Source organism: Chiloscyllium plagiosum, unplaced genomic scaffold (genome assembly GCF_037043375.1).
Source record: "Chiloscyllium plagiosum isolate Xiang-an unplaced genomic scaffold, Cpla_swu_hap1 HiC_scaffold_9, whole genome shotgun sequence".
Lineage (NCBI taxonomy): Eukaryota > Metazoa > Chordata > Chondrichthyes > Orectolobiformes > Hemiscylliidae > Chiloscyllium > Chiloscyllium plagiosum.
The window spans coordinates 101,817,294-101,831,289 of NW_028270147.1; the positions used below are offsets into that span (position 1 = coordinate 101,817,294).

General features: G+C 46.4%; 1 protein-coding gene across 3 annotated transcripts in view; it reads left to right on the forward strand.

Annotated features, from left to right (window-relative positions):
- Positions 1-13,996, forward strand: part of tnr (tenascin R (restrictin, janusin)) — a 156,090-nt gene that overhangs the window by 65,197 nt on the left and 76,897 nt on the right. For 2 of the 3 annotated variants that reach the window (XM_043700044.2, XM_043700043.2), the window contains exon 7: positions 2,767-3,036. The exons of the other annotated variant lie outside the window; for it this stretch is intronic. In XM_043700044.2, the coding sequence (XP_043555979.2) occupies positions 2,767-3,036 (270 nt within the window). The remainder of the gene's footprint in view (positions 1-2,766; positions 3,037-13,996) is intronic. 3 annotated transcript variants of the gene reach the window in all.

Sequence of the window (13,996 nt, forward strand, 5' to 3'; positions counted from 1 at the left end):
CCCCTCCCGGTGTGTTTCATGATGTTACTGACTTGTTGCACACCCTCCCGGTGTGTTTCATGATGTTACTGACTTGTTGCACACCCCTCCCGGTGTGTTTCATGATGTTACTGACTTGTTGCACACCCTCCCGGTGTGTTTCATGATGTTACTGACTTGTTGCACACCCCTCCCGGTGTGTTTCATGATGTTACTGACTTGTTGCACACCCCTCCCGGTGTGTTTCATGATGTTACTGACTTGTTGCACACCCTCCCGGTGTGTTTCATGATGTTACTGACTTGTTGCACACCCCTCCCGGTGTGTTTCATGATGTTACTGACTTGTTGCACACCCCTCCCGGTGTGTTTCATGATGTTACTGACTTGTTGCACACCCCTCCCGGTGTGTTTCATGATGTTACTGACTTGTTGCACACTTCTCCCAGTCTGTTCATAATGATGCTGACTGCTGCGCACTCCTCCCTGTTTCACAGCAATGCTGGCTTGCTGTGCACTATACATTTTGATTCTGGTATGATTTTTCTTCAGAGCTCAGTGGAAGATTCAAATTCAACTTAAATTGTTTCTCTCTCCACAAATGCTGCCAAACCTGCTGAGTTTCCCCAGCACCTTTATTCTTCTATTAGAGGAGAGGACCCTGAATTTTTATATTTTATTGGCAAGGTGGCTCAATGACTAGCACTGCTGCCTCACCATGCCAGCAATCTGGGCTTGATTCCAGCCTTGGATGACTATCTGTGTGGAGTTTACACATTCTCCCAGCATCTGCGTGAGTTTCCTCTGGGTGCTCTGATTTCTTGTCACAGTCCAAAGATGTGCAAGTTGGGTGGATTCGCTGTGCTAAATTGCCCATAGTGTCCAGGAATTCTCAGGTTAGGTGGAATAGTCACGGGAAATACAGGTTACAGGGATAGGGTAGTGAGATGGCGCTGGGTGGGATGATCTTTGGAGGGATGGTGTAGACTCGATAGGCTGAATGGCTTGCTTCCACGCTGTAAGGCTTCTACAATTGTAAGATAGACACTGCTCTCATTGTTTCTTTAATGAGCCAGCACAGACATGATGGCTCTGTACTGCTCTGTAAGGTTTGAAACTTCATGTGTTGTTCACTAATTGGAATTTGTAATGCTCTGACACCAGTAAAGGGCTTATCTGATGATACCCTGATTAGGCTCAGGGCATTCACTGGGTGGGATAGGTTTAACAACTGGATGTATGAGACTCCAAGTGGTCGTGTGGGGGTTTTTTTTTGGAGAATTTATTCTAATGAAAGCTTGAGAGAGGTACCCAGGAAGCCCTCTGAAGCAGCTGAAATGACTACAAAACCCATCTGCTTTAAAATGGGGGTCTGGGAAAGGAGTGCGTTGTCTCTATACAGTCTTGCATATTCATCATTCTTACTCCTACAGAAACACGGTCAACTCTGAACTGAACCATTAAGAAGTCCCTCAGTTGGTTGAAATTCTAGCAGCATTCAAGAAGTTGGCCCACTAGTTTCTCAGGAAACCGCATCCCCCCCCTCCACCGCAGTGCTGAGCCAGTCAGGGCTATCCAGACACTGGGGATGAAGAAACGAGATCTTTCATCTGCATTTCCCTCCATTTTTCACTAAGAACCAATGGAGGTCGTAAATTAGCACGGAGAGAGAATTGGCGAACTAATAAAAGACAGAGAATTGGGATAAGTGGTCATTTTCAGGATGGTAACGATAACGAGCAGTGTGTCACAGGGATCGGTGCTAGGACCACACTAATTTACAAAAGAAATTAATAATTCAGATAAGGAAAGTCGAAGTGTTATTGGCAAGTTTGTGGATGCCATGCAAATACGTGGGAAGACAAGTGGTGGGGATAATGCAAAGAGTCTGCAGAGGGATACAGACAGGTTAAATGAGTGGAATAGGATACAGTGTGGGAAAGTGTGTGGTTACCCCTTCTGGCAGGAAGAATAGAGGAGCTGAATATTATTTCAATGGAGAAAGACTGCAGAAAGCTATGAGGATTTGAGTGTCCTCATCCATGAAGCGAGAAAAGCTAACATCCAAGTTCAGCTGGTAAAAAGGAAGGCAAATGGAATTTGGCCTTTATTTCAAAGCAAGTGGGGTCTGAAAGGAAGGTTTTGCTAAAACTGTAAAAGGCACTACTCAGACCACAGCTGGAATACTATGAGCAGTTTTGGGCACCGGAACGTTCATTTGGCTGATTCCAGGCTTAGAGTGACTGTGTTATAAGGAGAAGTTAAGTAGGTTAGCTCTGTACTCATTGGAATTCAAAAGAATGAGAGGTGACCTTATTGAAGCATATAAGATTCTTGGGAGAGTTGAGAAGATGGATATGAAGAGATTGTTGCTCCTTGTGGGAGAGTCTAGGACTAGACAGCATGATATCAGGATAAAGTATCACCCGTTTAAGACAGACGAGGAAGAATTCTTTCTTTCAGGGGGTAATGAATCTGTGGGATTCTTTACTATGGGGAGCTACTAAGACTGAGTCATTAAGAACTTCAAGGCTGAGACAGACAGATTTTTAATCAGTAAGGGAGTCAAGTCTTCTAGGGATAAGTCAGGAAAGTTCAGGATTATCAGATCGACCATGGGTCTCACTGAATGGCAGAGCAAAATCAATAGGCTGAATGGCCTATTTCTGCTGCTATGTCTTATGGTCCTCTGTTATCCGAGCAGCTTTGTCCCCCCCAGTGTTTGCTTGTCCAATGTGTGTATTAAGCAGGGTGTTGCATTCTGTCTCCCGTTTCTCTCTGTGTTCAGTGATTGATGGGCCGAATGAGATCATCGTCAGAGAGGTGACTGACACTGTTGCCTTTGTTGAGTGGACCCCTCCGAGAGCCCACGTGGACTATGTGCTGCTGTCATATGGACTCACCAGTGGGATGATTGAGAAGACTGTGCTGAAACTGCAGCCCAGCCTGAGCCAGTTCTCCCTGCAGAACTTGAGACCCGCATCTCAGTACGAGGTGTCAGTCATGGCCATTCACGATCATGGACAGAGCCAGCCTGTAACAGCAGCCTTTACCACAGGTAAAGGTGACCCAATACCTATCTGCATGTCTATGAACATACCTGTTCAAGTGCATGTATATCTACGTCTCTGTAACATGCATGCACACAAGTATCCTCATGTCTCGTGTATGGGAGCTATTGAGTCATAAGGTCTGTACAGGCCAGAGAGTCCGTTCATCTCATCCAGTCAATGCTGGCACCCTGTGGAGCAATCCAGTCAGTCTCATTCTCTGCTCTTTTCCCCATTACTCTGCAAGATAATCTCTCTCAGGTGTCTGACCCATTTTCTTTTGAAATCATTCACCATTTCCACCTCCACCACCCCACTCCCTCTGTGGGCAGTGAGTTCCAGGTCATTGCTACTCACAATGGAAAAATGTTATTCCTCACATCACCCCTTTTCTCATATCTCCTGATCTAAACCATCAATCTGGCTCCCCTCGGCTCTGTACCATCAGCCAAGACAAGCTTTCCTTATCTCCTTTATTCAAACCCGTTATAATCCTGTCCACCTTAATTTCCTTTGCTGTGTGCTTATCAATACCAGCTTCTCCAAATGAGCCTTGTTAGGAAAACCCCTCATTCTGGGTAAATCTCCCTTGCAGTCTCTTGAAGGACCCTCACGACCTTCCTCGAGGGTGGGCACCAACCCCACACCATCCTTTAGTTGGGGACCTAATGTTTTATGAAGATCCATCATTACTTCCCTGCTTTTCCACCCAATATCTCTACTTATAAATCCCAAGATGCCATTTGTTTTTTGAACCACACTCTCGAAATGTCCTGACACCTTCAATGGTTGATGCGGATGAATTCCCAGGTCCCACTGTTCTTGCACATTCTTTTGAAGTTCCCTTGAAATACATCACCTCACGCCTCCTTCTATTAAATTCCCGTGGCCCTTGGCTTCTCACTCTATTGGCCAATCTGTGTCCTGTTACAGACAATTGGCCAGTTGTTTGCCACAAGTGACAGAACTGGACTCTCATGTCTCACTGCAACCACACTCACAGATAGGTATTGATGTCAAGCAGATTATCACGTGTCAGTGCTTGACTGTCTGACACAGCATCATGCCTGATCTGCATGTACGCTTGCATTGTAATCATTGCATGTAGGTCTTGGTGTACTCCTGTGTGTTTGGGTCATGTGTGGATCCCTGGGTCATGTGTGGATCCCTGTGTCAGAAACATTCTGTAAGGAAGTACACTTTGGACGGCTTGATTGGTCACGCACTGACCTCCACATGAATATATGTGGATTCGAATTGGTCAAGATGCAAGCTGAACTTTCACAGAAAGATGTTTCATCTCGTCCAATCAAAAAGGACACATCTACGAATTGGCTTTTTTCCTGGGCAGAACATTTACATTGTTGCTAACGCCATGCTGCCCCTGTCCTCGGATTGTTTGTTGGGAAAACGTAGAGCTGTACTGTGTATCTAGCCCAATGCAGTGCCTGTTCTGGGAGTATTTGATAGGGATTCTGTGGAGATTTTGTTACACTACATTAAACCCTGCCCTGAGAATGTTTGATAGGGTCGGTATTGAGGGAGCTTTAATCTGTATCTAACACCCATGCTGTCCATGTCCTGGAAGTGTTTGATGGGGTCGGTATTGAGGGAGCATTACTCTGTATCTAACACCCATGCTGACCCTATTCTGGTAGTGTTTAATGAGGATAGTGTACAGGGAAAAAGTGACAAGTGCAGATGCTGGAGAGACAGACCTGCAAAGTGTGGCACTAGAAAAGCACAGCAGGTCAGGCAACATCCGAAGAGCAGGAGAATCGACCTTTCAGACAGGAATGTGGAGAGGGAAGAAGGCTGAGAGATAGGAGGGTGGGGAAAGGACTGGGAGAGAACTTCAGGTGGGAAGGCGATAAGTGGATGCATGTGGGAGGTCAGTGGGGAGGGTGGAGCGGGTAGGTGGGAAGGACATTGGACAGGTGGCACAGGTCAAGAATGTGGTGCCAATTTGGAGGGTTATATCTGGGGTGTCGTGGGAGGAGGGGGGATTTGGAAACTGGTGAAGTCAATGATGATGCCACGTGGTTGGAGGGTCCCGAGATGGAAGGTGAAATGTTATTCCTCCAGTTGGCGGGTGGCATTGATTTGGCGCTGGAGGAGGCCCAGAACTTGTATGTCTCTGGGGGAGTTGAAGTGGTTGGCCACAGGGCAGTGGAGTTGTTTGGTGCATGCATTCCAGAGATGTTTCCTGAACCACTTCATGGGTCAGTGTTCTGTTTTCCCGCTGTAGAGGAGACCACATCGAGAGCAACGGACGCAGTAGATGTGCAGGAAAATCTCCGCTAAGGATCCTCTAAGGCTTTGGGTGGAGGTGAGGGGCGAGATGTGGACTAAGGTATTACACCCTGTGCGGCAGCAAGGGAAGGTGACCGGTGTGGACGGTGGGTTGGTGGGGGACGTGGACCTAATGAGGGAGTCAAGGAGAGGATGGTGGGGAGTCATGGAGGGAATGGTCTCTGCAGAATACAGATGAGGGTGAGGAGGTAGACATATCTTTGGTGGTGGAGGTGATGGAAATGGTGGAGGACAATGCAATGTATCTGGAGATTCATTGGGTAGAAGGTGAGGATCAGGGTGGTTCTATGCTTGGTGCAGTTGAAGGGGTAGGGTTCGAGGGCAGAGGTGTGGGAAGTGGAGGAGACGCACTGGAGCGCATTGTTGACCACGTGGGAGGCGTAATTACGGTCCTTTTAATAGGAGGCCATCTGGAATGTCCTGGAGTGGAATTGCTCCTCCTGGGAGCAGATACAGCAGAGGAGGAAGAATTGGGAGTACGGGATTGTGTTTTTACAGGAGGGTGGCTGTAGGAGGAGGTGTAGTCCAGGTAGCTGTGTGAGTCGGTGGGTTTGAAATAGATGTCCGTGTTGAGTCAGTCACTGGAAACAGAGACAGAGAGTTCCAGGAAGGGAAGGGGAGTGCCCGAGATGGTCCACATGAACGAGAGGTCAGGTTGGAAGGTGTTGGTGAAGTTGATGAACCGTTCAACCTTCTTTTGGGAGTATGAGGTGGCACTGATACAGTCATCAATGTAACGGAGGAAAAGGTGGGGTGTGATATCGGTGTAACTGGGGAAGAGGGAGTGTTCTACGTATTCTGCATATTCTATGTTCTATGAAGAGGCAGGCATAGCCGGGGCCCATGCGGGTGTCCATGGCTACCCCTCTGGTCAGTAGGAAGTAGGAGGATTTCCAAGAGAATTTGTTTAGGGTGAGGACCAGTTCCACAAATCAAATGAGTGTGTTGATGGAGGGAGATTGGTTGGGTTGGTGGGAGAGGAAGAAATGGTGGGCTTATAGGCTTGGTCATGGGAGATGGACATGTCCATGGTGAAGACGAGGTGTTGGGGGCCAGGGAATCAAAAGTCATGGAGGAGGTGGAGGGTGTGTGTTGTGTACTGAACGTAAATGGGGATTTCATGGATAGTGGGGGACAGGATGGAGTCGAGATGGGTTCGGTGAGGCAGGAGCAGACGGAGACAATCGGTCAACTGGGGCAGTCAGGTTTGTGGACTTTGGGTAAGGAGTAAAACAGTGGTGTGGGTTGTCTGCACCTTGACTACACCTCCTTCCCCCACCAGTAAAAACATGATCCCTTACTCCCAATGTCTCTGCCTCTGCCATATCTGTTCCAAGGAGGAATAATTCCACTTCAGGACATCCCAGGTATCCTTCTATTTCAAGGACAACACATTCCCCTCCCACGTGATCAACAATGTCCTCCAGCGCATCTCCTCCACTTCCCATATCTCCACTCTTGAACCTCACCCCTCCAACAGCAACAAGAATAGAATCCCCCTGTTCCTCACCTTCCACTCCACCTATCTCTGGATACAGTGCATTATCCTCCACCATTTCCGTCATCTACAGTCAGACCCCACCACTCTCATATTTCCCTCCCCACCTTCATCTGCATTCCGCAGAGACCATTCCCTTCATGACTCCCTCATTAGGTCCACTCCCCCCACCAACCCACCCTCCACCTTCCCTTGCCACCACAAGAGGTGTAATGCCTTCACTCACACCTCCCCCCTCAGTTCCATCGAAGGCCCGAAAGGATCATTTTAATCCGGCAGAGATTTTCCTGCACATCCACCTACCTCACCTTTTGCGTGCGTTGCTCTCGATGTGGTCTCCTCTACATCGGTGAGGCAGAATGCCCAACTAGCGGAGCGGTGCAGGGAACATCTCTGAGATGCACGCACCAAACAAACCCCGTGGCCGACCACTTCAGCTCCCCCTCCCAATCCCCCAAGGACTTGCTAGTCCTGGGCCTCCTCCACCCCCAAATCAATGCTACCTGCCAATTGGAGGAAGTGTGCCTTGGGACCCTCCAACCACACGGCATCAACATCGACCTCACCAGTTTCCAAATCCAAATCCCCCCATCCCAGATCCAACCCTCCAACTCAACACTACATTCTTGACCTGTCCATCTTCCTTCCCACCTAACCACTCCACCCTCCCCACCGACCTATCACAATTACCCCCCACTTGCATCCACCTATTGCCTTCCCACCTACTTTCCCCACAACACCCCTAATTATCTCCAAGCCCCCTTCCCCTTCACATTTCCAATGAAGGGCTTATGCAGGAAACGTCGATTCTCCTGCTCCTTGGATGCTGCCTGACCTGCTGTGCTTTTCCAGCGCCACACTTCTTGATAGTGTGGAGGGAGCTTTATTCTATATCTAACGCCTTGCTGTCCCTGTCCTGGGAGTGTTTGGCAGATGTTCCTTGTTACCTGACAAATTTAAATCTGGTGCTTTTGTCTTGAAAGGTATGAATGTGGAATTGGCGGAGCCCATTGTGCCTGAGTTTGATTGTATCTTTGAGAAAGTTCAGTGCATATGGACTGACAGAGGGAACAGTAATGGTTTAATAGTACGCATGTGCATGATGTGTTGGGCAACATGAGGTAATGCGAGTCTTTCGGGCGTTCTGTCCGAACAGGCAGGAGAGAGAGAGAGAGACAAAAGGCTGACTAGCTTTTTTGTTCAGTCCCAGCTTCTGGGCTTCTATTGTCCTGCTTGAACGCTTGCTGCTTCAGTTATGTGCCACGAATAACCAATGAGTTCACCATGCAGATCGATTGTGCTTGATCCAGTCAAATTATTCTCATGACCCTAACCACTTCCTTGAACAAAATCCTAACATCCTCAACTTTGAAATTTTTATAGGTCCCTGTATAACTTATGCAGCTATTTTGGGGTGAGGCTTCCAATCTTCCAGGATTTGTGACAAGCTGGACTGTGATGGTCTGTCTAAAATGTTTAGATTATATTTGCAGATTGCCTCCCTTACTGGTGAAAATTGTTTCTTCCTCTCAGATACCTTAATTCCCTTAAATCATCTTCATCCTCTTAATCTAATCACAATTTAATACGAGGATATACTAACCACATGTATACAATCTCTCGGCCAGGATCATTCTGGTGAATCTGTGCTGCAGCCCCTTCAAGGTCGGTATTTATTTCCTGAGGTGTGAAACCGGAACTGAACCCAAAATTCCAGATCACATCTGATCAGAGCTCTGTCCAGCTGGACTGTCACTTCCACTTCTTGCACCTTTGTCCTGGAGGTGAAAGCCAACATGCCATTACCCCAATAACTGACTATCTGCATCTGTTCACCAACTTTCAGTAATTTATTCTCCAGGAATTGCTCAGTTAATCTCACCTTTGAAACACCATACACAGTGATGACCTTACACTACCTACAGACACACATGCACTCTCTCTCACACACACTCGAGCACGCGCACACTCTCTCAACATACACACTCTCACACACGTGTGTGCTCACACACACACACCCTCTCTCTAGTGCATGTGCACACACACTCTTACGTGCACGCGCGCACACACACACACTGTCTCACACTCTCACACTTGTGCGCTGACACATACACGCACTCACACTTGCGTGTGCGCACACACACACACACTCGCACGCACACATGCACACTCTCTCACACACTCATGTGCACACACTCTTTCACACACACACACTTACACTCACATACATATACTCACATCTTGCACACAGACACATACAAACACACACACTCACACACACACACGTCTGGCACAGTTTGACCCACTGATTATAAATTGATTGTTCCTTCAGTATCGCTGAATCAAAATCTTGGAAGTCCCTATGTAACAAGATTGTGGGAAAGTCTAAGCCATATAAACTATAATGGTTCAAGAAGGTAGCCTCACCACCAACTTCTCCAGGGCAATTAGAAATGACCAATAAATTCTGCCCCCCTCCCACACAAATCCTGTGACTGAATCAAAAATTTATTGCCAACACTCGTCACCGTGACACCTGATGTGGTATGCAGCTCTCCATTCTTCATCAAATGTCTTTTTAAATAGCGCAAGAAACAGATCTGCGTATAGATGCTTGCAGGATCTGGGTCCAGTACTGGGAATACATTCCCATGTTCACTTTTCTCTGGATCCTACCTCCTCATCAGTCACACCGTTGTCAACAATTTGCCTCAGATTCTCTACAAACTGCTTCTTGTGACCACTGTTTTGTGTAGAATTTGATCAAATTCTTCTGAAGTCCAAGAACAACACATGTAGACATTCCCTAATTTGTTACTCCCTCCCAAAATTCAACCTTTTTTTTGACCCATGTCTAAACTTCACAAACCAATGCCGCTGTCTGTAATACATTTGCAATTGTCTGACTGCTCAGTTTCTAATAACTGATTCCAGTCACTTGCCCACAATAGATGTTAGACTGATAAGTCTTTCATTTTCCTTTGGTGTATCCCTCTTGCCTCCCTTAACTATTGGAGTGATACCGACAATTCGGTTTCTGAATCAACAGAGTTCTGGAGGATCATGATGGCAGGAGATGCAATTTCCTCAAACACCTCATCTCTTGAAGACTTAGCTATCTTATTATCTTCTCCATTATCACTTCACATTTTTACCAAATCTCACTTTGCCTGAGCTTTGATCTTCACTGTGTAGATTATTTTGTAAAACTTGCTATTTACCGATTTTCAATTCCAATACCATCTGTGATGGGGCCACTCTTAACTGCTGATTTTCTTTTGACGTACTTGTAAAAATCTTCCATGCTGCCCTCACAGTCTTCAAAGAGACTTTCCTCATATTCCTGCATTTGGTTTCCCTTGTAATCCCTGCAACTTTGATGGATTGATGGACATGGACACCAAGATCCCTCTGTTTCTCCACACTGCCAAAAACCCTGCCTTTAACCCTGTATACTGCATTCAAAATTCAACCTTCCAAGATGAATCACTTCACACTTTTCCAGGTTGAACTCCATCTGCCACTTATCAGCCCAGTTCTGCATCCTGTCAATGCCCCGTTGCAACCTACAACAGCCCTTCACACTGTTCACCACTCCACCAACCTTTATGTCATCAGCAAGCTTGAGAGTTAGACTCTCAATGAGGGGGAAAGGGGTAGCACAGTGGCTCAGTGTTTAGCACTGCTGCCTCACAGCACCAGGGACCAAGGTTTGATTGCAGCCATGGGCGACTGTGTGGAGTTTGCACATTCTCCCCGTGTCTGCATACATTTTCCTCCAGGTACTCCAGTAGCCTCCCACAATCCAAAGATGTGCAGGTTAGGTGAATTGACCATGCTAAATTGCCCATAGCATTCAGGGATATGTAGGTTAGGTACATTAGTCAGGGGTAAATGTAGAGTAATAGGATAGGGGAATGGGTCTGGGTGGGTTACTCTTTAGAGGAGAAAGTGAGGTCTGCAGATGCTGGAGATCAAAGTTAAAACTTTATTGCTGGAACAGCACAGCAGGTCAGGCAGCATCCAGGGAACAGGAGATTCGACGTTTCGGGCACAGGCTGAAGAAGGGCCTGTGCCCGAAACGTCGAATCTCCTGTTCCCTGGATGCTGCCTGACCTGCTGTGCTGTTCCAGCAATAAAGTTTCAACCTTACTCTTTAGAGGGTCGATGTGGACTTGTCAGGCCAAATGGCCTGTTTCCACACTGTAGGGATTATATGATTCTATGAAACTTACTAACCCACCATTCCACTTCCTTATCCAAGTCATTTATAAAAATCACAAAGAACCCAGCACCGATCCCTGTGGAACACCAATGTTCACCGAGCTCTAGGCTGAATACTTTACATAGACTACCACCTTCTGTCTTCTATGGGCCAGCCAATTCTGTATCCAGACAGACAAATCTGACTGTATTCCATGCCTTCTTACTTTCTGAATGAGCCTACAATAGGGAACTTTATCAATTGCCTTGTTAAAATCAATATACACCACATCCACTTCTCTACGCTTATCAATGTGTTTTGTCACATCCTCAAAGAATTCAACAAGGCTTGAGAGGCATGATCTGCAACTCACAAAGCCGTGCTGACTATCTCTAATCAAAATACGCTTTTCCAAATAATCATGAATCCTGTCTGTCAGAAGGCTCTCCAATAATTTGCCAACCACAGAGATAAGACTGACTTGTCAATAATTCACAGGAATATCCCTATTCCCTTTTCGCAACAAGGGAATAACATTTGCCATCCTCCAAACATCTGGCAGTACTCCAGTGGGCAGTGAGGACGCAAAGATCATCACCAAAGGTGCAGCAATCTCTTCTCTCACTTCCCGTAATATCCTAGGATATATCCCATCTGGTGCAGGGGACTTATCCATCCTTATGTTTTTAAAGATTTTCATCACATCCTCCTTCTTAATGTCAATCTATTTGAGCATATCAGCCTATTCCATGCTGTCCATCTTCGATTCCAGGCACAAGTTCCCTCCACTATCCCTGATCGGCCCTACTCTCACTCTGGTCATCCTCTTGTTCCTCGCATAAGTATAGAATACCTTAGGGTTCTCCTTAATCCTACTCGCTAAAGCTTTCTCACTCCCCCCTCTAGCTCTCCTAAGTCCATTCTTCAATTCCTTCCTGGCTACTTTGTAACCCTCCAGAGCCCTGTTTGATCTTTGCTTCTTCAACCTTAAGTAAGCTTCCTTCTTCCTCTTGACTAGATGTTCTACATTTCTTGTCACCCAAGTTTCCTTCACTCCACTATCCCTTCTTTGCCTCAGTGGGACAGACCTAACCAGCAATATCAGCAAGTGTTCCCTAAACCACCTCTACATTTCTGACATGCATTTCCCTGAGAATATCTGTTCCCAGTCTAGGCGCCCCAGTTTCTGCCTAATAACATTGTAATTCCCCCTCCCCCAATTGAATACTTTCCCATACTGTCTGCTCCTATCCCTCTCCATGAGTTTAGTAAAGCTCAGGGAGTTGTGATCACTGTCACCATAATATTCTGTTACTGAGAGATCTGACACCTGGCCTGGATTGTTGCCAAGCACCAAATCCAATATGGCCTTCCCCCTACACTTCCTGGACACACCTGACAGAATCTGCTCCATCCAAACTATTTGGACTAAGGACATTCCAATCAATGTTAGGGAAGTTGAAGTCACCCATGGCAACAACCCTGTTACTTCTGCACCTTTCTGAAATTTGCGTCCCAATCTGCTCCTCCATGTCTCTGTTGTTAATGGTGGGGGGGGGGGGGGGGTCTGTAGAAAGCTCCCAATAAAGTGATTGCTTCTTTCCTATTTCTGACTTCTATCCATACTGACTTTGTAGCAAATCCTCCTCGACCACCTCCCTTTCAGCAGCTGTGGTACTATCGCGGATTAGCAATGCCACTCCCCCACCTCTTTTCCCTCCCCCACTATTCCTTTAGAAACATCTAAACCCTGGAACATCCAACAACCATTCCTGTCCCTAGACCAAAGTAGTCTCCAAGTCCTGTGGTGCTAACTGACCTCCCAGATATTGATGCATTTACTTTCATCTCTTCAAATAACAGAACCCGGCTCACTGAGTTACCAGTCCACTTCAGGAGCTTGCTGTGTGTTTCGGTACAACAATTTAAATCTCGAATCCAACCAAATAACTCTTCAAGCACCTCTCCCTGTTTGTCACACAGTTTTTAAATTAACAATTCAGCGCAGTCAAAATTTAAAACCTCAGTGATTCATTCTGTCCACTCTCAAACCCATTCTTGAATGTGACAATCATTTCAGTCTAACTGGAATGCTCTTGAAAATCCTTCTTCATCGCTCAGTCAGAGATTCTTTGTTTTCTTGTTGGTTCAAGAGCACGTACTTCCAGAAAACTGTCCTCTCTAACTTCAATAAACTTCCTGTCTTCAGGATTGAATTGAGTTTGTTTTCTCTGGACTGTGCGGAAGTGAAAATCTCCCTTTATAACTCTCAGCTTTTGCAGCAAACATCTCAGACCTCCATCTTAATGTGTCCCACCTTGTTAGCGCTGCTACCAGGAATTGTGCAGACAATTCTTACCAAAGTGTTCAGCTTTCCAGTTCCTGAATTTTGCCCATATCGTTTGGACTGTCCTTTCACCCTGATTGATAAGCCAGCTCCCTAATGTTCTAATCATTCAGGTATGTGGTGCATACATTCTCACCAACATCTACACACAGGACACTAATCCCCATTGTGTCCCAGTTCACTGGATTTCCAACAGAGCTTTGGCACTCCAGAATTACTACAGTGTCTCATCACACCTCAATTCCCAGTTTCTTGGCAGTGTGGAAATCCCATACAGTTCCAGCGCTCCAAAATTCCTACAATGTCGCAGCTCTCTGGAATTCCCCCAAACTCTCGATACTCCAGGATTCCCATTGTGTCCAGGAACTCTGGAACTCACCATTTTGTCTTGAAATTCTCACATCATTTGAGGTGGTTCCAATAATTTCCCAAAGTCCATGCATACTCTAATTGCCACATTCCATACATTTCAGAATTCCTGTACCTTCTGTATACTCCCCACACACCTCCCATGTATCCCTGAATCTCCCATTCGCACACAGGACAGGTGATGGATCTTCCCTGCGTTGCCAGTTGGAAAATACTCTGACTTTGTGACCTTGTTAG